The sequence below is a fragment of the Pantherophis guttatus genome, chromosome 1, assembly GCF_059756535.1.
Source record: "Pantherophis guttatus breed Tessera chromosome 1, ASM5975653v1, whole genome shotgun sequence".
Classification (NCBI taxonomy): Eukaryota; Metazoa; Chordata; class Lepidosauria; order Squamata; family Colubridae; genus Pantherophis; species Pantherophis guttatus.
The window spans coordinates 47295810-47323700 of NC_142063.1; the positions used below are offsets into that span (position 1 = coordinate 47295810).

General features: G+C 39.9%; 1 protein-coding gene and 1 long non-coding RNA gene across 5 annotated transcripts in view; one reads left to right on the forward strand and one right to left on the reverse strand.

Moving 5' to 3' along the window:
* Positions 1 to 27891, forward strand: part of FOXN3 (forkhead box N3) — a 181184-nt gene that overhangs the window by 33493 nt on the left and 119800 nt on the right. For all 3 annotated transcript variants that reach the window (XM_034418302.3, XM_034418303.3, XM_034418304.3), the window contains exon 3: positions 26116 to 26252. In XM_034418302.3, the coding sequence (XP_034274193.1) occupies positions 26116 to 26252 (137 nt within the window). The remainder of the gene's footprint in view (positions 1 to 26115; positions 26253 to 27891) is intronic.
* On the reverse strand, positions 672 to 27718 carry LOC117665900 (uncharacterized). 2 transcript variants are annotated; one of them, XR_004591514.2, is made up of 4 exons: positions 27545 to 27718; positions 22849 to 22988; positions 2369 to 2505; positions 672 to 1323 (listed from the first exon to the last, which is right to left on the reverse strand). It is a non-coding gene; the product is annotated as an uncharacterized LOC117665900 (long non-coding RNA). The 2 variants fall into 2 exon arrangements; XR_004591513.2 differs by having other exon boundaries at positions 2369 to 2555.

The following is a 27891-nucleotide window of genomic DNA, read 5'->3' on the forward strand; positions in this document are numbered from 1 at the left end:
CTAACCCTCTACACATCCCATTTTTGTGAAAAATGTTCCCGTTTTTCACAAAAACGGGAAGTGCAGAGGGTTAGGGAGGCCTGCAGAGTGCTCCTTGGGGCCGGGGAGGGCAAAAACTTTTTTTTCATGTTTACCTCTTCGAAATCTTGGTGTGTCTTATACTCCAGTGCGTCTTATAGTCCGAAAAATACGGTAATGGAATTTACTGTTACAAAATGACTGAAGTTTTTGTTAATTGTGATCTATATAGCATCTCTATTACACTTTGAATAACAAGGGTACTTGCAATTATGGCTTTCTTTCTAATGCTGTTTGTGATATTTTCTATCTTATCAATTTATATTTATCCAAATTCTGACCTGTACTTCATTAGACAGCAAAGAAACCATATGGATGATATAGATAAGCAAATTTGTAAACTCTAGTTATTCTCAGATTGATTTTTGTAAATATGTCATTTGGTTTTTTTTTCTGAATTTTTCAATTTTTGAATAATCAGTTTTGCTTTCTCAGAGTATTATTTAGAAACACAGTTCTATTTTTGATGCATTTTCATGTACATTTCAAATGCATGTATAGGTGTTGGGTTTTGGTTTTTTTTGCAACATATCAAATGTATTTAGTTTTTTTAGAACAGTTTTCCCTAACATAATATAACTTTGTGTAGGTAGTCCTTGTTTATATAGCATTTATTCAGCGAGTACTCAAAGTTATAGCAGTGCTGAAAAAATAACTTTACAACCCATTTATGACTTTCACAGAATTCTTCAGTGATGTAATTGCCATTTTAGTCAGCAGGCATTGTACTGTGCTGGCCTGTGTTTTTTCTTTTTTTCTCCCTTGCAGAATAGAGAGATTCCAGAGAGAGATAGCAAGAAAGTAAGCTATTTTGCTCTGGTACACCTCAAAAGCAATATGATTGTGCTGGCAACCTGGTGCTCAATGCCAGAGGCATGTTATTCAAATAGTTCACAGCACTTCCTTGAAATCTTTTTCTCATCAATATCTCTGTTCTGAGGGGCTCAAGGTTGACTCAGCCTTCCATCCTTCCAAGGTCGGTAAAATGAAAACCCAGATTGTTGGGGCCTATAGGCTGACTGTGTAAACCACTTAGAGGGGGCTGTAAAGCACCACGGAGCGATATATAAGTTTAAGTGACAATCTAAAACGGATGCCAAATTTGTGGGCTGGATGCATCACACACTGGCGATGCCCACGCCCAGTTTAGCAAAGGAAAAAAAGTCACAATATGTTACGTGATGCCGCCGTGATGATGCGAGTTTGACATCCCTGATCAAAAATGTCATCTGTTCTCCACATGTCCTAAAAGAGAGTGGATAAGAGATAAAGAGAAACAAAGTTAAACAAATGAATCAAAAGCATTATATTCATTCCTTTATTTGTTGAAAAAAAGAACTATCCAAAGCTATATATTTATTTGTGGCAAAAATATGTGAACTGCTAGGTTTATCAGTTCATTTGAAGGAAAAATTAGAGTAGCGTGTTTCAGTAAGATGACAATTAGGTGTAAGTGTGCAAGGTCCTGCCTTATTTAAAGAACAGATTTCTGGGTATTCACTATCAAAGTCTAATCTTCACAACACAGGGATTGGAAGGTATGTCATGGCTCTAACAAAGGAAATTTCTGAAGATCTCCAAAAAACCAGTTGTTGATAACTGTTGGAAACCATTTTCAAAGAGGTTGGACTCCACTAGTCCACTGCCAGAGAGTTCATATATAAATGGTGGGTAATTTAGCACCAATGTTATTCTCCCCAGGAATGATTGACCAACCAAGATCACACTAAGAGCAAGATCTTGAAGAATCTCAGCGTAGTTTCTAAAGAACTAACATCTCTTGCATTGGTGAATGCCAGTGTTCATGAGATCACCATCAGGAGAACACTGAACAACAAAAGTGTGCATGGCAGGGCTGCAAGGAAAAAATACTACTCCAAAAAGAACATTGCTACCCATCTATAGTTTATGAAAGACCACATGGATAAGCCAGAAAACTACTGAAAGAATATTTTGTAGAGAAATCAGACCAAAATAGAACTTTTGGCTTGAATAAAAAGCATTATATTTGGCAAAAGGCAGACACTGCATTCCAGGATATGGTGTTGGCTGTATCTTGGTTTGGGCGGCTTTGCTGCCTCTGGAGCAGGATGGCTTGCCATTATTGATAGAACTAAGTGTTCTAAATTGTACCAGCAAATTCTACAGGGAAATGTCAAGATATCTGTCTGTGAACTGAAGCTCAAGAGAAAGTGGGTCATGCAACAGGGCAGTGACCCAAAATACACAAGTCGGATGATTAAAGAATAGTTAAAGCAAAATACAGTTAATGTTTTGCAATGGTTCTGACCTTAATCCTATAGAAATGTTATGGAAGGACTTGAAGCAGGTAGTTCATATGAAGAAGCTCATCAACATGAGTTGAAGCTGTGTTGTAAGGAGGAATGGGCTCAAATTCCTCTAAGAGATGTGCCAGATTATTCACAGCTATCGGAAACATTTAATTAGTTATTGCTGCCAAAGGTGGGGGATGCTCACTGAAAGCAAAGATATGTACATTTGTCTCACAAATACATATGCAATTTTGGATCATTCTCAATAAATAAATGAACATATAATTTATTTATCAAATTGATATAGCCTCCCATCTCTCCCAAAGGGGACTCTGGGTGGCGCATTATAATAAATAAAACAAGTCAATATAAAACCAATAAAAATCTCAAAAGTCACAATAATAAATAGCATAAAAACAAAAATATTAACTTTGGATGAAGGGAGGATAAAATGGCCCCTTCCAACACATGTTTCTGACTCATTTATTTAATTGGCCTCTCTTTATCTAGGTTTATATGGACTTATATGGAGAATAGATCACACTTTAGGTTTTATTTATGCAGAAATATTGAAAATTCAAAAGGGTTCACAAACTTTTGAGTAACATTGAATGATCATCTTGTAGAAGATGACCAGGCTGAGCCTGAGGAAGGGGTCAAACGCATCATAAGTGACAAGTCCCTGTGCGCCTACAAGAGATCTAAGTACAGCCCACCTTGAATGCTTTTCCCACTCATTTCCAATGAACACTGGTTGATCAGATTCTTGTAGACAGCTGAAGTTTGCAATAAAATCTTTATACTTATTTGAACTACCTGAATCTCCTGATTACCTCGGTTCTTTGACAGTTCTTCTTCTGTGTCCAAATCAAACTTTAGAGAGGCAAAATGAAGCAACCTTCTTGGCTTCATTGTTGACCAAATAAGTAATTGTCAGTACATGTTTCTGGTAAAAGCTGACATACCGGCAGGTAGGAAGGATCTGCGTCTCTCTGCATTCACAGAGTCTGTTGTTATCCACTAAAAATCTCCACTTGAGCAATAATAAAATAAATGACTATTTGGTAAGTAAGTCCCATTGAACTCAGTGAGATTTGACTTTTGAATAAATAGGCATAGGATTATAGGTACTTCAGACCATACTGCTATACGGTAATTAGGTGATACTTCTGAGTCTAGTAATATGGTCTAAAACGATCATAATAATTTTAAGTAACTTCAGATTTTGTCAGAGAAAATGTCTAGTTATATCTGCTTGTTTCTATATTTCTTTTTAAAATAATGGATTGAAAAATGAGTAAATTTCTTCGAGGAAATTGGAAACGTTAGAAAGTGTTTTTATATGGAATCAGACTGTTGAGCTTTTCTAGCTAAATATTGTCTACAGTATTTGTTTACTGATAATAGATCTCTAAGGTTTTAGACAAGGATCTTTCTCAGTCTTAACCAAAAGATGTTGGGTCATAAAGATAAGATTGTTTCATGCAAAACATATGCTTTGCCACTAAATAGGAAACATATGCCTTCTGAATAGAAACTATGGCATATTCAGATGAGGTATTTCTCTACTACTGGTTTTATGTGAAGAACTGGAAATTCCAGAATCTGTCCATCATGGGACCACTCCTGATTTTATGACTGTTTTTGCAGTGGACAATTTAAGCAAACACAGCAGTTGTAAAGCAAACGTAGCAGTTGTTAAGTGAATCCATTGTCCACAATGGGTGTTTGGTTTTTTTGCCAGAAACTGAAAGTAAATACTGGTTTATGGCAAAAAAAAATACAAATCAAGATCACATAGTTGGTTGCTGAGCAACCAAAATGCAGCCACAATGTGGGGGGAAGGGAAGAACATCTGTTGGAGCTTTGACTACACATCATAAGTAGCCCTGGGAAAGTCTGGCAGAACTTCAAACTGCTGATAAATGAGTCATCATAAGTGGAACACTACCTTTAGTTAAAGTATTGCCAAAGGGCTACTCTTGATTATTGATAAGAAAGCTGAAATTCTCCAGCGTGCTGCTTGGAGAATCCAAAGCATGGGTTAATCACTGTCCATTAGCCAGAGACTGACTGTGTATTCCTTTAAATTTCTTAGTCACGCCTCCTGTGCTCGTCTGTGGTTCAGTTTATTCATTCAGTCGAGCTGAAGAGACTGTTTTTAGATTTGCTCTGGCAAATTGACATTGGTTTACACGCTTTGGATTCTTCATCTATATTTCTGAGGAGCCATCTGTTTCGTTCAAGTTGAGGAGGTATTTGTTGTGGACCATGATCGTTATCTCTGCTGAGAAATCGCTTCCTCTTCTGCTGCCGGTGATGGGTGAGTCACCCCTGGGGCTCCAGGCCGGCTCCCCCTGCCTAGGATTGATTGAGGCAGCCATTTGCGGAGCTCTGTCCCTTTGGGCCATCTCTGTCCCCTTGCGATTGCCGCCAGTGTGTGTGCTGGTTCCCCGGCTTGCCAGCACAACCGCCACCATCTTACAGCTCCTCTCTCATCTGGGGCGGCTCCAGAGTCCCTGCCAGGTTTCTGGGCATACTCTATGTTATTAATTTGGCTTCGCTGCACTTGGAATAACTTGAAATACTCGCACGCCGTGGCATTTTGGAATTTAGGAGAATGGCTGCGGAGGCACTGAGGACTTTATATTCGCGCCGAACTTCTACAGCAGACCAGAGCCACGTCGACATGGAGGAACGGGCTTTGTTCCTGTCGTTACTTGGGGGCATTTGCGAAGCAGCGCTTGAAGATATCTCTCTCTTCAGCGCATTGTCAACCGGTATTTAATCCACGGCCGCTGTCCACCTGGATCATTTGCTGTCAATCAGGCATGGTCATCGTATTATCGCCTGCCTTATCGAGAGGGGTTTTAGTCGATGACAGAACTGAGAATGTTTTTTTTTGTGCACCCTACCATCCCCTCACACACTATATATATATATATATAGATAGATATAGATATAGATATAGATATAGATATAGATATATAGATATAGATATAGATAGATAGATAGATAGATAGATAGATAGATAGATAGATAGATATTAATAAAACCAATAAAAATAAAATTTATAATAAAAGGAATTCAGAACTCATTAGGAGTAATCATATTTCTCCAGCGTCAATCTGATTCATACCATGGCTGACTCGGAACTGTCATTGGACCTTGAACAGTCATATAGCACCCCCAAGTCCCCTTCGCACACAAAGCTTGTGCCCAAGGGAACAAAAAAATGCATTAAACTTGCCTCTACCGTGGATAGGCCTTCTCGTTCCCGGGCCTCCAAGCAGCTGTCTACCACTGACAAGGATGCACAGTGGAGACACAAGGCCTTGGAAAGACAATTCGCCTTGGCTCAGCAAAAGGCACAGACCTCTGGCCATCAGCGGTTGGCAACATCTGAAACATTGGCCCCGGGTTCCAACATAGACCCTCAGACCTTGCCTGGAGAACCTTGGAGTCTAGATCCAGGAGAGATTGCCCCACTGCAAGCTGATGTGATAGGCTCTCAAACGGACCCTGCGCCTATGCCGGTTCGTTCAGGGGCGGCTTCTTCTGCCCATCCACCTGCAAGGCGCGCCACTCCAGAGGCGACATTTACACCCACTGCCGCAGGCCTGCGCACAGGTGAGGGTGTTCAGCCGGGTCTCCTCATCGACATCCAGACCCTGGTTACAGAGACAATATCCAGATTTATAGCGGCTGGAGCTCATCATGGCGCTCCCTTCTCTGGTGCACAGGCAGCCTGTCATTCGCATGACCCACCGCACGTGGACCATCATCGGGACTACTTATCCCAGCAGGACTCACTCCATAATGAGGACTCCTTTGGGGATGAGGACGAACAAAGAGACATGGAGTTCTCAGACGACAAAGGCCTCTTACCGGACAGGCCACCCCTTATAAGGCTTTTCTGTCTATCCCTTTTTAAGTCCTTATTGCATAAGGTGAAAGTTACGACTAATCTGGCATCTTCAGATGGCCAGTCTGACGCTCACGATATTGCTTGGCTGCATGATGAGCTGTTTACAGTTCCAAAAGCGGAACAGGACTTTATACCCTGTCAAAAACTCTTCTCCGAAGTGGTTCAATGCCGGTGGGCACTCCAGGTTCCTTAGCCACACCGAACGGCTTGGACAAGAAACTTTACTGTTCAGCTTCTAATCTCCAGGAGTTGCTTCAGCTGCCTTCAGTGGATGCCCCTGTGGCACAGTTGACCTCTCCACTGTGTTATCCAACATCATCGCGGATGGCCTTTGGACGGAGGACAGGAAGGTGGAACTCGCCTTCCGCAAATCACATCAGGCAGCCGCTTGGGCTATTAAAGCCGCGACATTGGCGTCCTCCTTTAATTGTGTATCGTTGATTTGGCTACAGCTGCAGGACCATCTCCCTCCTAAAGACACGAGGCTCCACCAAGACATAAATAAGTTGGTGGCGGCCACAGAGTACTCTGCGGATGCATCATTGGGCACAGTGATGTTCGCTTCCCGAGCTCTAACTTCAACAGTGACTTCATGCCGCCTCCTGTGGTTATGCCATTGGAGGGTGGATATAAAATCCAAGTGGAACGACCGTCAATAAGATAACAGATATGTGACTAAAGTCACCTTTTCTTTTTATGTAGTGTTGTTTATATTGATATAGATGTGTTTTGTGTACACATGATGTAGTATTTTGCTTTTATATGTTTAATAAAGTTTGTTTTTAATTTTTTTTTAAAAAAAATCCAAGTGGAAGCTGGCATGAGCTCGATACAAAGGGTCCAACCTATTTGGCGAAATGTTGGACCCAATACTGGTGGAAGACAAAGATAAGCATAAAGTCATGCCTTCTTTGTACAGACAGGCCGATCACCGGTATACACCTTATTCTCAAAGGCAGCCCTTTCGAACTGAGACCGGACCCAGCGGGTCTTATACCAGCCATCCATATTCCCAGGGATTCGACAGATCTTCTGACAGGTCTACCTTTTGGGACCGGGGTAGGCGTCAACCACCTGCCAAGCGTCCTTTCAGAGGAACGGGCAACAGGCCCTTCAGAAGAGGCAAGTGACAGTCAACTTGTTCCCATTGGTGGTCGTCTTTATCACTTCCAAGGCCAATGGGAGTCGTCCACGATGGACGCCTGGGTCCTCCAAACGGTGAGGCTGGGTCTCACTTTAGAATTCTGCTCAAGCCCCCCCCAACCAATTCATTCAATGCCCGGCCAACCCAGAGAAGAGGAGGTTGATGAACGCAGAAATCCAACATCTCCTGGACATCTGCGCCATAGAGCCGGTTCCCACATCGAAGTTTCCTGTGTTTTAGGTATGCCAATCGGCATTTCCAATACAGGGCCATGCCATTCGCCCTGTCATCGGCCCCCACAAAATTACTGGCGATAGTGGCGGCCTCCCATATACCCATAAGAGTGCTCTGTTACTTGGACGACATTCTAATTTTGTCATCATCAACCAAGCCTTGCAGGATTTCACCATGGTGCATCACACCTTGCAGATACACGGCTTTTCCCTGAACTTTGAGAAGAGCCAGCTTCATCCAACCACTCGCATCCTCCATCTGGGTGCAGTGATAGACTCTGTTCAGGGCAAGGTTTTCCTGTCTCCGGATCGCCACCTCAGCATTAAGTCCTTGGTTCACCAGGTCCTTTCAATCCGGACTGTGCCGCTGATCCTCCTGTCGCGCTTGCTCAGGAAAATGATCTCATGCATCACTATCATTTCTTGGGCGAGGTTTCATTCCCATCCGTTGCAGTGGTACCTTCTACCGTACCAGAGAACCTGCCGCAACTCCAGGGCGCAGGTTCAGCCCCCGCCAACTATATGTCTGTCAATTCGCTGGTGGACCTCGAGGGCAATGCACAAAGGATGCCTGTTTCAAGAACCTCAGCATGTTACAATCACAACAGATGCGAGCCTGCTGGGGTGGGGTGCCCATCTTCAGTCCCCAGTTGCCCAAAGTTGTTGGTCTCCGGCGGAATTGCACAATGACATCAACTGGTTGGAACTACGGGCAGTCCGGCTCGCCCTGCGTCATTTCCACTCCTCTGTTGCAGGCCAACATGTGCAGCCTTACATACTGTCCTGTCTGGAGATGACGATCGTCCTCTGTCTCAGAACTTGAGAATTTGGTGGTTTCTTAAAGGGGCAGCCAAACTTCGCCCCCCCGTTGTCCATTGCTATCCGACATGGGACCTTTCCCTGGTTCTACAAGTGCTCACGTCATCTCCCTTTGAACCATTGGGCTCCATCTCCCTAGCCTTCTGACGCTCAAAGTTGCCTCCCTAGTAGCGATAACTTCTGCAAGACGTGTTTTGGAGCTTGCTGCCCTGTCTGTGAAGGAAGACCTCTGTATCTTCCACTCGAACAGAGTTGTCCTGCGGATGGATCCCTCCTTTCTGCCCAAGGTTAACTCCTTATATCATCACGCCCAGGAGCTGGTCTTACCGGATTTCTGCCCAGACCCAAGACATCACTTAGAGGCACAATGGCATACCTTGGATGTTAGGAGGGCCCTCCACTGGTACATTAAAAGAACTGCGTCCTTTCAAAGATCTGAGGCCCTCTTTGTTTCTTTCCTCCTGGCATCATTGGGCAAGAAGGTTTCTTCTTCTACTATGGACGATGGCTGAAGGCATGCATTTGCAAAGCATACGCAATTCGGAAAAAACCCTTACCGGGCAGGATTTTGGCCTACTCTACAAGGTGTGCTTTAACTACTGCTGCTTGGGCCACTCAAGCCTCTGTTGCCAAATTTGCAAGGCAGCTACCTGGACTACCTTAACTCCTTTTATTCACCATTATAAGGTTGACTCCTTTGCCTCGGCCAAGGCATCCTTCGGAAGGTGTGTATTGCAATCGGTTTACCCTACGGTGGCCAACCGGGAGTAGTCAGCCTCCCTCCCATCTTTGGACTAGCTTGGGTATATCCCACGCTTTGGATTCTCCAAGCAGCGTGCTGGAGAATGGATGTTGTCTTACCTGAACGTCCCTTCTATGCACACTGCTGGAGAATCCAACCCACCCTGTCAGGCTTCTGTCTTTCAGACCCGGTTAGCTTGTTTCGACGTCTTCTGTGAGCTCATCATTCCTGCCTTCGTGAACAAACTGAACCACAGATGAGCACAGGAGGTGTGACTAAGAAATTTAAAGGAATACACACTCAGTCTCTGGCTAATGGACAGTGATTAACCCACGCTTTGGATTCTCCAGCAGCATGCATAGAAGGGACGTTCAGGTAAGACAACGTCCGTTCTGAATATAATTTGCATAACCCTGCAGTATTGGCAGCAATGAAGTAAAAGTGAGCCTCCTATTTTCCGTCTGGAATCAGGGCCATTATTTACATGGAATATATAATTGCACCAATGAACCGAAAATGTACCGAATGTATCACTATATGTTATAATAAAAATCAAATTAAAAAAAAAAAAGTATATATTTTTTTTGCCAAATGAGTAGAACAGAAATATCAATGTGTACTCAATGTGATTTAGGCTAATAAACTCCAGATTTGTCTAGATAGGTTTATACTTGTTTCTAATTCATATTTTATTGTACAGGTAGTCCTCTACTTACGACCACAATTGAGCCTAAAATTTCTATTGTTGAGTGTGTTTTGCCCCATTTTACAACGTTTCTTGTCACAGTTGTTAAATTAGTAACCTGGCTATTAAGTGAATCTGGTTTCCCCATTGACCTTGCTTGTAAGAAAGTCTTAAAGGGGGATCACACCACCTGGGACACTGCAACTGTCATAAATATGAACCACTTGCCAAGTGTCTGAATTTTGATCCCGTGGCCATGGAGTTGCTGCAAAGGTTGTAACTGTGAAAAATGGTCATAATTACCTTTTTTTCAGTGCTATTGTAACTTTGAATGGTCACTAAATGAACTGTTGTAGGTAGAGGACTACCTGTATACTTCTGTGAATTTGAAATAGATTGTGTGTATGAATTTCGATTGCTATTATAGTATTCTGGATCAATCAACAAATACCTATGCATAAAAATGACAAAATTCAGACTGTAGAAGGTCTGATTGGAAACAAGATAGGGAAAGCTATCTGGAATTTTTCTGATACTTTTACCAGCAATGACTATATGCTGGTGTATGTATGTAAGGATTATATACACTCAGTGCCAAGTACCTGATGGCAAGGGAGGAGGCTTAGAATGGAGCAGCCGTCAATATCTTGAGCCATTCCCCAACTGGCTCTCCTCCAAGAATGCATTTGGGATATATTTGAGAATATTTTTGAGCCCCTCATTTGATTTGGCCCATTCTGAACCTTCAGTTTTATTTTGCTGGCTTTTTTGGCCTCATCAAAATTCAGTCTTGTTATGTTCTGTTTTCAGAGAATTATTCTGCTGAAGATGGACAGATATCTGGCCCTTCACATAATTTCTTTTCAACATTACTAAGGTTGGAAGGATTGCAAAAATTTGTTCATAAGCTATGATTGGAAGGCTTCAAAACACTTTGAACAACATTATTTTTTTTGGCAGAATGGGATGGAAATGGTAGGATTGGAAGGCTGTTTGTATGGAAACACTGTCTAATTTTGGCTAAATTTTCCAGGAAATATCTCCCATTTACCTCTTTTAAGCAGAGATAATAAGCTTCAGGAAAAGACACCACAGCAGCTTTCAAATTGCCCTTGCTGTCTCAGGTAATGGATATTTATTCTATGATGTGAGAAATGTGGCATGTTTAACTTCTCCTGGGAAGAACCTCACTAGCTTTGGTGGATGCCAAGTTAATCTAGACATATGGATTAAGCTTGAACTAATTTGGACAAAACTCAGAAGAATGACTTGATTTGACTTAATGAGGTAATATAGCTTTTGGTCTTGGTAACAAAAAGGTTGGCATAACTAGTTGAGAAGTTTGTCTCTTCTTGTGAAGGCTTCCCTCATCAATGGCAGTACTCAAAATGTCGAAGCTGCGATTTGCAATAATCTAGTAATTAATCAACAGAAGAGGGCTGGTATATTGAGATGTAATGTCAAAGATGTAGGAAGAGAATAAGTCACATTTATAACCTTGCCACTTCTATTAAAAGTTGTAAATATGTAGGCCAACATTTGTAAGACTTGGCACCCATTCATCATTGATGAGGATTTAAATCTGTCATGCTGAATTTGAAAGTAAGTTTTGATTGAAGAATCTATACGAGACTGTTCAAACTTAAGCCCATATTATCAATGCTGAGGAATGAGTTAAACCAAAATTCAGATCAGCTCATCACTCTGGTGTGGACAATACTAAAACTTGTTGGAGGCCACATTAAAAAGGCTGAGGCTGTAAAAGGGAATACATCCCAAACCAGTGTTTGCTTTCTCACCCTAAAAATGGTGTTATAACTCATTTTGTAGCTGTTCACATTAGTATCATAGAGCCTGTCACATCACTCAATCTTCCTCATTATTTTTATATAAAAGTTACATTGCAGTGATATTCTCTGTTACAACCGGAGAACTGCAGCTAGCAACCCAGCCCCCAATCCATTAGATCTGGGAAGTGCATTGAAATGCTATTCAAAGCCACCTGTTTTGATTTATTATTTCGAAACAGATTCCTCCTTTGGTTGCAAATCTGTTTTGATGGGATGATTGAAGTGAAGATTTGTTGAATGGAAGTATTACTTTATATAACTCTAGTCCGAAGCCATGAAGTTAAATCCTGGTTTTAGCTACAGTCACACAGTTACCAGTATTGTCAAAGATATTCATTTTAGACATTTCTTAACTCTGAAGTAGAGGAAATTCGAGTCCTGCAGCAGAAGCCATGAGCATAATATTTTCGAAAGTTATTTTTGACACCATCAAAATGTAATTATTCTAGTTAGTGCAACCAATCACAAATACACACACATAAACACCAGTGGTGGGTTCCAACCAGTGTTACTACCGGTTCTCTTTGTGCACGCGCTTCGTACAAGTGCGTTAGGTATCTGCCCAGCTGAGGTGCGGCAATCCACTCTGCCGCACCTATCAGCTGGGCTAAAAAAGAAGAAATAAAGGTAGGAATAACGCGGGAGCAGGCAGGAGGGCCCAGCTCTCAGACAAAGAGAACCGATTCGGTCACATCACATCATCACCGCTACCGGCTCGGCCGAACTGGGAGGAACCCACCACTGACACACACACACACACACATGCACACACACACACAAAATGTTCTCTTAGGGTTTCTTTGTGCTTGCCTTTCCTACCTTCAACAGTCTTCTCTTCAGTAATTGTTATTTGTCCCTGCAGACTAAGACCCTGAACAAGTTGGTATGCTTGATCTTAGATTTATTTCTGTCTTTGAGATCTGTTTGTTTTATCTTTGCCCATCTGATTTTTCCAGGTTCTTATGAACCATCCTGATTCTTATGAGCTACAACTCTTGTAAGTTAAATTTTATGTGTTCAAGTGTTCATTTACTCTTCTCTATACTTAACTCAATGGCTTTTTATTTTTTTAATTAAGTTTATATGCTGCCCATCTCTAAATCAGGGGTCCCCAACCTCCAGTCTGTGGATCGGCACCAGTCCACAGCATGCCAGATATCCATCCGCACAAACAAGCAAAGCCCCATCCACGGGATGGAGGCAGCACGTGAAGCCACGCCCCCTCCAGTCCGCAGAAATACCTCTCTCCATGAAACTGATTTCTGGTGCCCAAAAGGTTGGGGGCCGTTGTTCTAAATGCAAATCTTTTTATAGTTTGTAGGGTTATTCTCCATGAAGAGAGGAAGCTGTGTAACTGGGTTCCTATACCTATGTTAGAAATGTTATTGCTTGATTCTTGTCAGATTGAGTACTTTGGGGTTGGCTGGTGAGCACAGCTAACATGTAGGGTGCTATCACATGAATAGAGGTAATTACACAAATGTGGATTAGTAAGTTACAAAAGTATTTCATAACCTCTGCCGTTTTAAGATGTGTGGACTTTAACATACTAACTGGGGAGAGGCTGAGGTTAAGAAATGCTGCATTACAATATGTACCGGGCCACTAAAAGAACTTTGTGGGATTTAAAGTATAAAAGTTATCTAGATTTTCTGAAAAGTCATTTAATCTTTCCTAAAATATGTGAGACATTTTTGTTTATTAAGAATGGCTTAAAGGTCTGCAGAAATTTTACTGGATACAAATTGTTTATATTCTGCTGAATGTTAGGGTACAGTGCATTGAAGTAGTATGTCAATAACATTCGTTTTTCTTTATTGTTTCCTCAACAGTTGAATTTATTCAGCATTAGAAAATTGTCAGAATACTTAATTCAAATGAATACTTATTTTTTTTTATCAAAGAAATACTATAGCAGTTGTTCTGTAATCATTCTATTATTTATAGAATACAAAGGACTAAAATCAGTTGCTTGGGAAATAGATTCAAATGAATTTGGATGCCTTAGGTCCAATTAAATGTTCTCAAAATTGCAATTGCAGGTAAGATAGAGTTGTCACAATGCAGTGTTACATAGATAGAGGGACTACTTAGAACTAAGTATTATAAAGGCTGCAGATTCATTGCCTTCAGAAGAGTGAGGTGCCAAACTCTGCTTTCTTATTATATGTTGCTAAGTTTGCCAAACAAAATTTTATAACATTAGAAATTGATCTTAGCAATATTTTGAATTTTAAAAATTCAATATTTAATTAAAGAATTGTTACAATATTCTAATGACTTCTTAGAAACATCTTCATATCAGTTGCAAGTGACTAGATCATTAATTTTTTAGTTTCTTTTCAATTCTTGTGTAGTGATTGTGAATAACCAATGATGTATATTGATATCTACTAGTAAATAATTGCATCCTTTATGGAAGGTATGCTAGTTTATTTCCTAACTCCCCTTCAGACGTTGTAAAGTATCCTAGAGCTAATGGGACTGAAGTAAGGTAGTGATAGTTAGAATAAAAAGAAGTAGCTTGTTTTCCCTGTCTCCTTCAGCACAGGATAGAACAACATTAGAGAATTTCATCACTGCATAAGGTCCTGATTGTATATTGCAGTCTTTTTCACAAGTGTCCACAATAAGGGCGAATACAGATATGTCATGATCCACATGTCAATTTGATGTCATTGTTTGTTATATGTGGCTATGTTCTCTGAAACTCCTGGACCATTGGAACCAGGTTGTTGATTCAGCAATGATCTTGTAGGTTTATTTATTTATGCTTTGAATTCCTCCTTAATGGCACTATTTATTTAAAACAAGTACTGATTTGTCAACCAATTGTAAATCTTGTTTATGGAAGATTAAATCCATGATGTTGGTAAATGTATTATATTTATTTTTTCGTATCGTTTGGTTTGGTTAAAGGAAACCCAATCTTTAAGTCTGAATTCTTTGCACAAAGTGCATTTCTAAGAGATTATTTCATGCTGAAGCTGCAATGAAAAGATCAGTGCAACATTTCTTTAGGTGTTAAAGAGTCTCTTTCAAGTTACGTTATCAAGGAAGAGTAACTATACAAAAAGAACATTTTTATAAATGTGGAAGTGAAATAGTCGGGGGGGAGGCTTTTTCATGAACTTCTTATTGGCAAAGCCTTTATAGATTGTGAAGATACGAGGTTCAGTGGAGATGTCCAGCTGTAATTCAAATGAACATTATTAGATGGAAGAGTAAATGTTGCAGTGATCACACAGTCATAATTTAATGCTGGCTTCTGTCTTCTTAAGACATCCCATCCCTTATCTATTTGACTTTGGGGACTTTATGTATCAACAAGTTTGGTGTATATGTATTCTTATTATAGCTGCAGTCAAGACAATACCAAAACACAAACACAAAAACTGTAACACTTAATTCCAGAAGAGAAAATGAGCTTTGCTGATTGATTCAAGTTCTGTCTTTAAAGTGTTCCTATCACCAGAAACTTGGCCAACATTTTCACAGCTGAATATTTGTTTCAAGGGAAAGTTGAAGTGGTTACTAGCTCTGAATAATCCATCTGGCTCCTCTGCTTTGATGATTAAACATTTCAGTTTTGGAGACACCCAACATGAACATTTTGCACGCTCAATTTTCAGAATGTCAATCAGAAAGCCTACTATGGTTTTGCTTATCACAATGTCATGTGGGATTATTTCTGTATTATATAGCCCTAGCAATAGCACTTAGATTTATATACCACTTCACAGTGCTTTACAACACTCTTAAGTGGTTTACAGAGTCAGCATATTGGCCCCAACAGTCTGGGCCCTCATTTTACCGACCTCAGAAGGATGGAAGACTTGAGTCAACCTATAGGTATTTGTGTCATTCTGTAACTAAAACTAGGTTTTGTATATGTCATACTATGCTTGGTTTACCCTATTGTATTAATCCAGTTACTGTAGTTGGTTCAGTGTGTGCTTTCAGCCTTTGTAACATGTTCATTACAAATTAACACATTGTATGAGTTGAAATCAGTATTTCTGTCATGCTAGTATGAGCTCTTTTTTTTGGTAGAGTTAGATTTCTAGTTTTCAGTACTTTACATTGTATTGTTATTTGACTTGCATCCAAGTCTATATCAGAGGTCATAAGAAGTGCCTTAATTACAACCAATAATCATAACTTGTTTTAAATTAGCTTATTTTAAGTACCGTTCAGATCTGAACTAATTTATGTTTAAGCTGCCAGTTGTTCTCCAGAAGATTGACATGGGATACAGAAAGTATTTAGAATGTAGGAACCCAGTTTCTTATCTATTTGCTATGGGTTTTTAAAACCCTTTTGGTGCATATATTTTTGATTAGCCTTTTCATATCCCATGCATTATGTTGCCAGTCTTGATTGTGCTTCTGCAAGTTTTGGTTGGTTTTTTTAAAGCTCTCTCTCCAGAAAATTTAGATTAGGAATTGGTTTAGATTAGTTAGCAGGACAGTCTGACAGTTCACCAGTATACTTGGTCTTTAAATTTTGGTATGGGTGGAAATCTAGTAGTAGTTAAATAGTAGTTATGTGCAATCGGCCACAGGAAAAACACTATTATTCTGCAGGTTAGTGAGACAGAGGGGCCTACTCTCTACAGCAGTAATGATGAAGCATTTAGCTCACTTTTAATCTTTGATCTTCCATAGGCTGTGCTGAAATCTCAATCTGGGTCAGGGATCATCAGAATACTACCCCCCTTTTTTTTTTTGGCCTTGAAGAAAAGAGACAGATAGGAAAAGAGAACAAATATAGACTACAAATAAATGAACTAAAGATGGGTAAAAGCAGATTACTGCTGCAGATTTTTCACAGATGAGATTACTACTCGTTTTTTGTTTTGCATTGGTTTTGACTGTTATTTTGGGGGTTGGTTTCTTGAGGGGGCTCCTTTTCAAGGATTTAGGGAGACATTTCTTTTGTTTCGATTAATTTTGTTTGGGAATTTATTTATGTTTGTATTCTTTTGTTTTCTGTTTTTCTTTCTGATCTTTTAAATAATACATGTTTTACGCTGCTGAATTTTTGGCTATAATACCTGAGAGTCTTCAACATGAGATCCATTTCATTGCTTTATATGTATGAATGGTATATTAATAACAATAAAGTGTGTCTCATATTAAAGATAGGGATTAGATTTATTTATTTATTTATTTATTTATTTATTTATTTATTTATTTATTTATTTATTTATTTATTTTTAAATTTGTACACCGCCCTTCTCCCTGAGGACTCAGGGCGGTGAACAGCCAAGTAAAAGCATAAACTACAAACATTAAAATACAATTAAAAAGATATATATAAATTTGGCCCCATGATTAAAAACAATAACGAACAATTAAAAACATTTTAAAAAGTGTTAGGCCAGCCCGGCTTGCTGGAAAAAGGAGGTTTTAATAATAATTCCGCCTGAACAGGTAAAGGATGTCCTGAAACACCTTCCTGTCTCCCTGTAAAATTCTCTGTTTAGAAGCTCAGCATAGGGGAAATACATTCGGGTTCTAGCTCCCTTTTGCATGGTACTGCAGTATACACAGCACGCAGCTCTACAATTTGCATTCATTTTTAACAACTTGTATGTGAAACAGCTTTTTAGGTCATGAAAGTGATTTCAGCTACTTAATGGCATAACATTTTTTTAAAGCTTGGAAGTAGTGCAATGAAGAGGAATGTAGTAAAAGAGATGCATTATTGATGTAAAACAGATTTTTTTTCCTTTCAGAAGCACCATCTGGGCATTTCACATTTGTAATATTTCTGCAAGCATATGTAAACTGGCAAGTGAAATTTAAATCAGATGCCAGATCATTACATTTGCCAATTCTAAATTTCAAGAAGCAAAGAGGTGGTGTAGAATGCTGTCTTAATAGAAGAACTTGATAATCTTGTGAAATACAGTCAGAGAAAATGAACTCCAACCTGAGGCTGGTCAGCCTACAAAGTGCACACTTTCTTTAGTATCACTAAGAATCATATTATAAATAGTTTCCCCATGGATGCACTTTATACAAAACTATTATAAAAAAAATACATACTGAAGTTGTATTTCCCAAATTGATTGTATATGAGTTAAACATACTGGGTTATACTCTTTATTAATATTAATATGCCATTTCTTTCCTTGGACAACCAAAATAGCTACACATCTGGAGGGAACCAGTTTGAGAAAGGCTGCCTGAAAAAATAACATATCCTACTCTGAATGCTTTTATTATTGATGGAACAGTAGGAGAGCTAAAGTGTTTCACTCCTTGGCAGATGATAGTACCTGCAAAAAAAAACCCTCATCTTTGCTATACCTTATTTGAGTGACTATATTTTCATGGGACATCCTGATTACTGAAAGTATCCATTGGTTGATAGAAGTAGGGGTAATTTCCACCAGATTCTTCGGATGGAATTGAAAGCTGATTTCAGTTTATTAAAAGCAATGAATGAGGAGCTGTCCCTTTGTATATTTTTCTGTTAAAAATTGCAAGATCAATGGTGCATTGATCCATTGTAGAACTATCCTCTATAAATCATACTTGGTCATCCGCCAGGAATTTTTCCAGTTTCAGCCAGTCCACCAGCAAAGCAACATATAGCTAATTGAGTATGCTCATTATTCAGATGGTAATGTAAGGGATGTGTACCATTATCTACTTTGGAGATGGAGCAGACTAGTTCCAGTGGCTTGGTGTTCAGAATGTGTTTTTGACATAGATAAAAAGGGAGATCAGAGCAGAAGCCCACCAGTCAATATTTTTAATATAGAATAGTATTTAGTCACTTTCCCATACTTCAATTGATTTAATAGTTTCAGGATCTCTCACTGAGGGATAGGGGGCCATGGAGGATTGCTATACTCAGTCTCATTCAAGAGGCTGGGAGATAAGGAAACAAGCTCTAAAATGTGCTACAAACTCCTATTTGGTAGCTGGAATCCTAGTCTCCAATTGTTGGTCAATCAATTGGATTTTTATTGTGAAAGCTTGCTTAATGTATCAGCCTTAAGGGCTATTTTTGTAATTCTCCCCTGACAGAAATGCATTCTTGGTCAAAGCATCAAGGGATATCAGTAGATCTTCTCCTAGCCCAAGTGGGAGATTTTAGGAATAGTTGGTGCTTATAAGATTTTGATATACAACAAGAGCCTCTATTGGCTCTAGGGTTGATAGCAGATGCTGCCAGAATTTGGAGAATTCATAGGGGACCATTTAATCCTGTGGCTGATTTGAAAACCATGGATACCCTCCTGGCGCCCAACATTAGCTGAATGTGATAGTTACAGTCCAGGTGAAGCAATAAATGAAGATGGTCAGCCTGGCTTAAGTCCAGGCTGACCATAAATGTGTCTTATTAAGTAAATCCTGTGATGTCAACATAGAGTTGATGATGCATAACCTCTGGGTATCCCAATATGTGAATTTTCCCTCTGTAACATAATTCACGACACCCATTTAACATGCAGAGCTGAAGGCCCCTATGTGCCAAGTGCCAAGAGTTTTCAAGTTCCTGGAAGCTCTTATTATTATGGCTTGTTATTACCTATATATCCCTCAGAGAAGAAGAATAACAGAATAATGGGATAAGAGAGTTGGAAGACCATAGAGGTCTTTTAGTCCAACTGCTCAAGCAGGAGACCCTATACCATTTCAAATGAATCTCTTCCAGTGATGGAGCACCCACAACCTCTGATGGCAAGCTGTTACACTGATTATCGTATTTTTCGGACTATAAGACGCACCTTAATTTTTGGGGAGGAAAAGAAGAAAAAAAGAATTCTGCCTCTGCCTACCAGCATCGGGATCAGCGGCGTCCTCACTTCCATTCAGATTTTGATAACGAGTAGCACAGATCTTTTTATCTGTTTTAAACAAACCCTATCATTCTATGCGCATTTAACTGGAGTGGGTGGGATGGGGGATGATTTTCATGAAGAGGGACTTGGCACAGAAGGCTCCATTTCCAAGACACCCCCATCTTCCTATCTATAGCCGTAGGTGTTGAAAGCCTGGCATTCTTGCAGCAAGGCCCAATAGAGATGCAGCACTTCAGTCTTCCTGGACGCTGCCATCTTGTAAAGATGGTGCAGGGCTTCTTGGCAAGCCCCCTGCTCCTTTGCTGCCTCAGTTGGAGCCTGATTCTGGAAGCAGCCTGGGGAAGCGTAGAGGTTGGGACTTGATTGGTGAAGTGGACACTGTGCAGGGGGCATAGTCAAGGCGCTGCCATCCGAAAACACTGTTGCCGCGATCTCCGCTGTCTGGAGATTTACGCTGCCTCCCCGGTTCCAAAAATGGGGCGTGCGGAGACAAAAAAAGACCATCACTTTTTCGAGTGGTTCCAGGGGGCGGAAATTGCCCCATTTTTGGAATCGGGGAGGAAAGCATTTTTGGGTGGCAGCGCTGCAATCTTCTCCCCGAATCCAAAAACAGGGCGTGTGGCCAGTGCTGCTACCTGAAAATGCATTCCTCCCCGGTTCCCTATGCACATTGCAGAGCTGCACACCCTCCTCCTCCTCCTCCGTAGACTCACCTTCTCTTTCCACCTGGGCCAGGACCAGAAGCCAACCGCTCTCCGGCTGGGTTGTCTGGAGAAGGGGCAGGTAGACTGGCTAGCCACCTTGCCTTACGCCCCCTGCACAGTGCCCACTTCACCAACCAAGTCCCAACCTCCACGCTTCCCGGGCCGCTTCCAGAATCAGGCTCTGACCAAGGCAGCAAAGGCGCAGGGGGCTTGCCAGGAAGCCTTTCACCATCTTTACGAGATGGCAGAGTCCAGGAGGACTGAAGTGCTGCGTCTCTATTGGGCCTTGCTGCAAGAAAGCCAGGCTTTCAACGCCTACGGCTATAGGTAGGAAGATGGGGGCGTCTTGGGAAAGGAGCCTTCGGTACCAAGTCCCTCTTCTGCCCCCATGAAAATCATCCCCCATCCCATCCATTCTAGTTAAATGCGCATAGGGTGATAGGGTTTGTTTTAAAAGGATAAAAAGATCTGTGCTGCTTGTTATCAAAATCCAAGTGGAAGTGAGGATCTCTGGTGCCTGGAACCGCCCGAAAATGCGATGCGCAGAGGCCAAAAATGTCCAAAGGGTGGGAGCGGGTGGGCGCGGCTACATTTGGAGTATAAGACACACCCAGATTTTCACCCTTTTTTGGGGGGGGAAAAGGTGCGTCTTATACTCCAAAAAATACGGTAAGTGTTCCAACTGCCAGGAAATTTTCCTTATTTCTAGACTGGGTCTCTCCTAGACCGGGGGTGTCAAACTCAAGGTCCAGGGGCTGAATCCAGCCCGTGGGGTGCTTAGATCTGGCCCATGGGATAACCCTGGAAACAGCAAAGGACCGGCCCACAGTGTCTCCGCCAGCGGAAATAGAGCTCGGGAAGGCCGTGGGCAGCCCTCATGAGCTCCATTTTTGTTGGCAGAGGGTTGCAGGAAGCCGCCACAGCTGGAAACAGAGCTTAGAAGGGCCGCACATGGCCCACTCAGGCTCCGTTTTCACTGCCAGAGGGTTGCAGGAGGCCATTGCAGCCAGAAATGGAGTTTGGAAGCCAATTTTCTCTGGCAGCACAGGTGCCCCCGACACAGGTGCCCCCGACACAGTGATGTGAAGCTGGCCATGCCCACCCCAGCCCCCCGAGGTCAATCACAACCATGATCCGGCCCTCAATGAAATCAAGTTTGACACCCCTGTCCTAGACCCAGGAAAGGTCTAGTTTCATCCATTGCTGGATGGTCTAGTTTCATTCATTGCTGCTTGTTCTGCCTTCAGGTGCTTTGTGGCAGCTCCTTAGATATTGGAATATTGACCCTAGTCTTTCTTTTCATTAAACTGTACATACCCAATCCTGCAGTCATTCTTCATATGTTTTAGTTCTAATCATCTCTGTTGCTGCTCTTTGCAGTCTTTCTAAAATGCATCTGCTTGTAGTGACTAAAACTTGATGCAATATTCCACATGTGGTCTTACCTAGGCACTATAAAGTGGTACTAACACAAGAAATACTAGCCAAAGCAGGAAAAGAGTACACATCACTAAAATCACCTGTCACTATTAGAGCTAAATTTAAGTGTTCCCAATGGATTTAGAGCTGTAGTTTTTCAGGTTATCCCAGAAGATATTGCTGAAGCAGAGCCAGGAAGGAGTTAAACATTAACAATGCTCATGAAATTTAGAAATTTAGATAAACTATCTAAAGGACCATAAATTCAACAAGAGAGTTGACTAAAATTTGTGTAGCTACAATATAACATTTTAAAATGATAAATGAATTTTTGAGACTTATATTGATGTGGCCAAAAGTATTGGGACCCTTTGACCTATTTCCCCAAAATCCCAATTTGCTCTAAAATAAGTTGAAACTAACACAGGTAAATGTCATCCACTGTTCTTTGTTCCATAGTGCAGAGACTTTGCTTTTTCCTCCCTGGACATAGCTCCAAGAGAAAAATCAACCCCAGATTGAATAGAAGAATAGTTTCAATGATTGAGCAAGAAAAAAGATCAAAAAATTCCTGGCTAATCTCCAAGATCAAGATATAACAAGTTACACTATACATTTTCATCTGGCTTAAAGTAGCTTCCATGGTGGAAGACCCCACTTTTGATAGACACAAAAGAGCCATATTGGAGATTTCTAAAAGGCACGTTGACAGAACGCAGTCCTTCTGGGAGACTGATTTTTGGACAGACAAAATAAAATTAGAACTATTTAGTAAGTCACAACGGATATGTTCAAAGAAGAAAAAAACAACGCTTTTAAAGAAAAGAATGCCATCCTTAACGTGAAACATATAGAAAGCTCCATAATGTTACGGGGTTGCTTTGTTGCCTCTGGCATTGAGTGCCTTGAATCTGTGCTAAAACACAATGAAATCAGAAGATTATCAAAGCATTCTGGAGCGAAATATAATACCTAGTGTTAGAAAACTTTGTCTCAGTTTCAGGTCATGGGCCTTCCAGCAACATAATGGCCCAAAGCATACATTTAAGAGAAGCCAAAAATGAAAACCAACATTGGATTGTTTTAACCTGGCCTGTTATGAATTCTGATCTGGATTCAATAGACCAACTATGAAAAGAGCTGAAACTCACTGTTGGGAGAAGGAATCCTCTGAATATAAGAAAACTGGAATAATTTGCTCAAGAATGGGTCAAATTGCCAGGTGAGAAGTGAAGTCTCCTTCAGAGTTGCAGAAAGCACTTGATTGTAGTTATTGCCTCAAAAGGATGTACTACAAAATATTAGGTTAGGGTTATCAATAATGATGCATCCATGCCATTGTTTTTTGTTTACAAGAAACTTACATAATACTGATGATTTATATCTCAACTTTTTACCTAACAGGTATTCAATAATATTTTTCCATAATACCGGAACTGTATAGTAATGATATAGGAAGATATTTGTTTATGCATAATATACAGTATCTTTTAGCTCATTTATATGATGATATATCTTTGTATATGTATTAGATAATTAGAACTTACGCAATTTAATTTATCTTTGTCTCAAAGATAAAGAAGTCAGTTCTTGTCATCTCTATTTCTAAATTCCAATTTCATTTTGGATTTGAGGAGACCTTAGCTGGTTTTCAGAATTGAAAACAATGGTTGTAAATTACTTTGCTGCCGTTTTCCTCCAAGCTATGCTTTCTAATTCTATGATACAGAAAAAAAAACTATTTTGATTTTGTTCAAAACTAGAAAAGAGAATACGTATGGCCGGGGTGGGGTGGGGGGCAAATATAAAATTAGAAAGTGTATTCGTAATTGCCAAATCATGGTTTAGTTATTAGGAACTTTTGTGTGTCTGTGTCTTTGAATCAGTTTTTGCCTCCTAGTGACCATCTGAAGAAGTCCTTGCAGTTTTCTTATCAAGATTTTATGAACTGGTTTTCAATTGCCTCCTTCCTAGGGCTGAGAGAAAATAATTCACCCAAGATCTTTAGGCTTCATGCCTAAAGTTGGACTAGGAACTCGCAATCACCTAGTTTATAGCCTGATGCCTTGACCACTGCACCAAACTGAATCTCATTATGAACATATTATATTTGTTTTATTCAAATCACACTGGGTCTTTGTTTCCAGTCCCAGTACAAGTATTAAACAGCCTGCATATTGCAAAAAATGCAATAGTGCAAAAAATGACTACCCAGATGCAGGCCTTACAGTTTACCACCCTGAGTTGCTAGTTCAACTTAAATAAATAAATAAATTACAAAATTAATATGCATAGAAATATATCTAAAATCAGTCAATTTGAAAACAAGAATCATTAGTTAATATAATATGCTAATTATGAAATAAATAGAAACATTACAAATATTCCAGCTGTTGCTTTTATTGTTCTTATTATATATAATATATTTTATTATTCATTTTAATAAATCTTAATTTTTATTTTTATTTTGGTTTGTGTGTATGGTGTAAGTTGCGATAGGAATATCTAAATTAGAAGAGCAGCATCAATAATTTAAAAATAAATGTAAAATTCTGATATTTGTGGTTTGTTTACTTTTAACATTGTACACCAATGGTTTGTTCAGCAAATCATGGTTATTAAAATCATGGATTAGCATTAACTCTAAATGCAGCCTGTTAGACAAGGTTAAGATGAAAATGTACGCTTTATGTCAGTGGTTCTCAACCTGTAGTTTGCAGAGTTAAGTCTTGGTGGTCCGGGGTCACAAAAGATATTTAAAAGGGGTCCATGGTGAAGAAAAGTTTGACAACCACTGCGCTCTGTACTTGGAATTATTATATAATATTGTAAGTGCTATTTGTACAATGCGGTGATGTAAGCTCTAGTCCAGATGGAATCCAGCATGCTGATGTTTTCAAAGCAGCTGACATAACGAGGGGAAAGGAAAGAGTTGTCATGTTAAAAGGATCATCAATAAGTAACAAGTTTGTTTGTGCTGATGCAATATTGTCCCCATTCTCATATCAATGGGTACCAGATCTAGGATAAAGCATATATATACCCTTGCGTTCAAAAGACTGCATAACCTTGCTAATGAAGCAATAACATGCTAAACTTCACAGAACAGTTTACAAGAAGAAAAAAGAATACTAAGCAAGGTGCTTTTTACTCAGGGTCTGCTGCAATTTGTCAGCTTTAGCAACTAGTCAAGTATTTTCCAACTCTATTCATGTTTTGCTAAAGCCAGAATTAGGGTGGTTGGGCCCCAGGTTAGTCCTACAGAGATCTCATCCTGAAATATAGATGTCTTGACCAGTGGTGGGTTTCAAATTTTTTTTACTACTGGTTCTGTGGGCGTGGCTTGGTGGGCATGGCATGGGAAGGATACTGTAAAATCTCCATTCCCTCTCCACTGCAGGGGAAGGATATTGCAAAATTTCCTCCCGATCAGCTGGGACTTGGGAGGCAGAGAATAGATAGGGGCGGGGCCAGTCAGAATTTTTACTACCGGTTCTCCGAACTACTCAAAATTTTCGCTACCGGTTCTCCAGAACTGGTCAGTACCTGCTGAAACCCACCTCTGGTCTTGACCCCTCAGTATACCAATACAACACAGCTAAAATTCTCTGAACTGGAAAGTAATTAATCTTTGCAAAAACATTAATATTGCAGGCCACCCAGACTAATAACACTCTTAAATACATTTATCTACCCAAGTTTGTTTAGATTATTACTTTTTGGAGCTATGATACTAATCAGATAGTGCAGAAAGTTGATAAGGTATATGGTAAAGAATGGCATTAATGCCTTCTGACTGTACAATCAAAACTACTTTATTTCATAGATAGTTGAGTGTTCAAAATCACTGTCTCCAATTTTCTTTTAGAGTATCCACAATAGGAATTTGATCTGAGAAGCTTATTCATCATCCATCTGGACTGTGATTTTTCCCCCAGCTAAACAACTTGTGGGGAAAAAGAATTTTCCCCCAAATTAGGGAAGCAGTTTGGTGTAGCAATTAAGGTGCTAGCCTAGAAACCAGGAGATTGTGAGTTCCAGTCCTACTTTAGGCATGCAAAATGCATGGCTGACTGTGCCAGCTACTGTCTCTCAACCCAACACACTTTGGGTGGTTGTTGTTGTGGGGAAAATAGGAGGAGGAAGGCGTATTGGCATGTTTGCCATTTTAAGTTGCATATCTTTTTAAAAAGGCAGGATAAAAATCTAAACAAGAATAGCTATTACCATTTTTTAATACCAAATAGCCTTAGTATCTTCTAAACATTAGCAACGAAGTGTAGCAGAATTTTCTCTAAAATTAATGTCAAAGAATGAGATCTGCTTTCTTTATAGCAGGAAGAAATATTCTCGGTGTTCTGAAAAATGTGAAAAATATATTATTTTTAAATTATGATTTTTTTTATCATCCTCTGCAGAGTATTGGGAAAGGGTCTTTATGGTGTATAGACCCAGAATATAGACAAAATCTTATCCAGGCTTTGAAAAAGACACCCTATCACCCATATTCCCATGTGTTCAGCACACCTCCAGCATCTCCTCAGGCATATCAAAGGTAAGAAAACTTGAATGTATCTTTATATGAACATGGCAAAGTCTGTAAATCAGCTGTGTACTTCAGGTTTGCAAGTCAATTCATCTGTTCAAATATGTTAAATCTAGAAGGAATGTACACATGCAATTTTTAAATAAGTAAAATATAACTAATGTATGATAAGTGGCCAAAATAGGAATGGCTCAGACTGATAATTTATTTCCTTCTTTAGTGTCCACTACTGCAAAAATCAAGATCCAGATCCATTTTAAAAAAACATTTAGTGGTTAAAGGTAAAGGTTCCCCTCGCACATATGTGCTAGACGTTTCCGACTCTAGGGGGCGTTGCTCATCTCCATTACAAAGCTGAAGAGCCAACGCTGTCCGAAGACGTCTTGATGGTCATGTGGCCGGCATGACTAAACGCCAAAGGAGCACAGAACGCTGTTACCTTCCTACCAAAGGTGGTCCCTATTTTTCTACTTGCATTTTTTACGTGTTTTCGAACTGCTAGGTTGGCAGAAGCTGGGACAAGTAACGGGAGTTCACCCCATTACGCGGCACTAGGGATTCGAACTGCTGAACTGCCGACCTTTTGATTGACAAGTTCAGCATCTTAACCACTGAGCCACCGCATTCCAAAGATTTAGCGGTTACCTTACCATATAAGCTTTAGAATGTATTTAAAAGAATAAAATAGCTATTGGCCTCACAATTCTAAGATATCTCCATACAAACCGGAGGCAAAAATACTGCCCTGCTTTTGCCCCAAAGGTGCTTTTTCAAAAAACAACTGGACTTTGTTTTTCCTTGAAGACATTTTGCATGTGAATGCAAAAGAAAAAGAAAAGAAAAAGAAATGCAAAACGTCTTCAAGGAAAAACAAATCTAGTTGCCTTTTTAAAAAAATACCTTTGGGACAACCATGACCTGGATGACTAAGAATCTCCATAGACATACTCCCCTGCTTATGACAATCCCCAAGACACAAATTAAAAAAAAATAAAATTTTGGGCTTGCAGTCATATCAAATGTTGTTCCCACCAATTGATGTTCAGAGTAAGGCTTATTCAGCATTTTTCTTTGAGTGTATTCAGCTACCTGATTACATTAAGTGGTCCTCTCAAAACTATGTGATAATCAACAAAAACTAAAGCCTGCCAATCCCAGTCATGAATAGTTACATTAATTATAAAAAAAAAAGGTAGGTCCCCACCTGTTGCCAGACCATAGGTATTCTTACAGCCCTAGTTTGTACTATAGAATTTCTTACCAGTTTTGATGAAAGTCACATGTCTGCTGCAATTACTTACTCTATGTTGCACTGCTTCTGTAATTATTACCAAAAATCTCTGTCCTCTGTCCTTGTGTTAGAAGCTGTGAAGTATGAGAAAAGATTCCAGCTTTTCATGATTTGCTTTCATGAGTGGATAGATTGCTGCTGAATCTTTGTTTCTAATGCTAAGTTTGGAAGATTGCCTCATATAAACTTTGGCTTCCAGGTGATGAAAGTATGTGTTTGTTTTTTTAAACTGCTGCTGTTGTGGTTACCTGCTCTGCAAAGCAAATGTGAGCAATTATGTTAGTTGCCATAGTGCTTTTCTGTTTGGTAAAAGGGTCAGTTGGGTCTGGTAACTTTAAAATGGCAGGAAATAAAAAA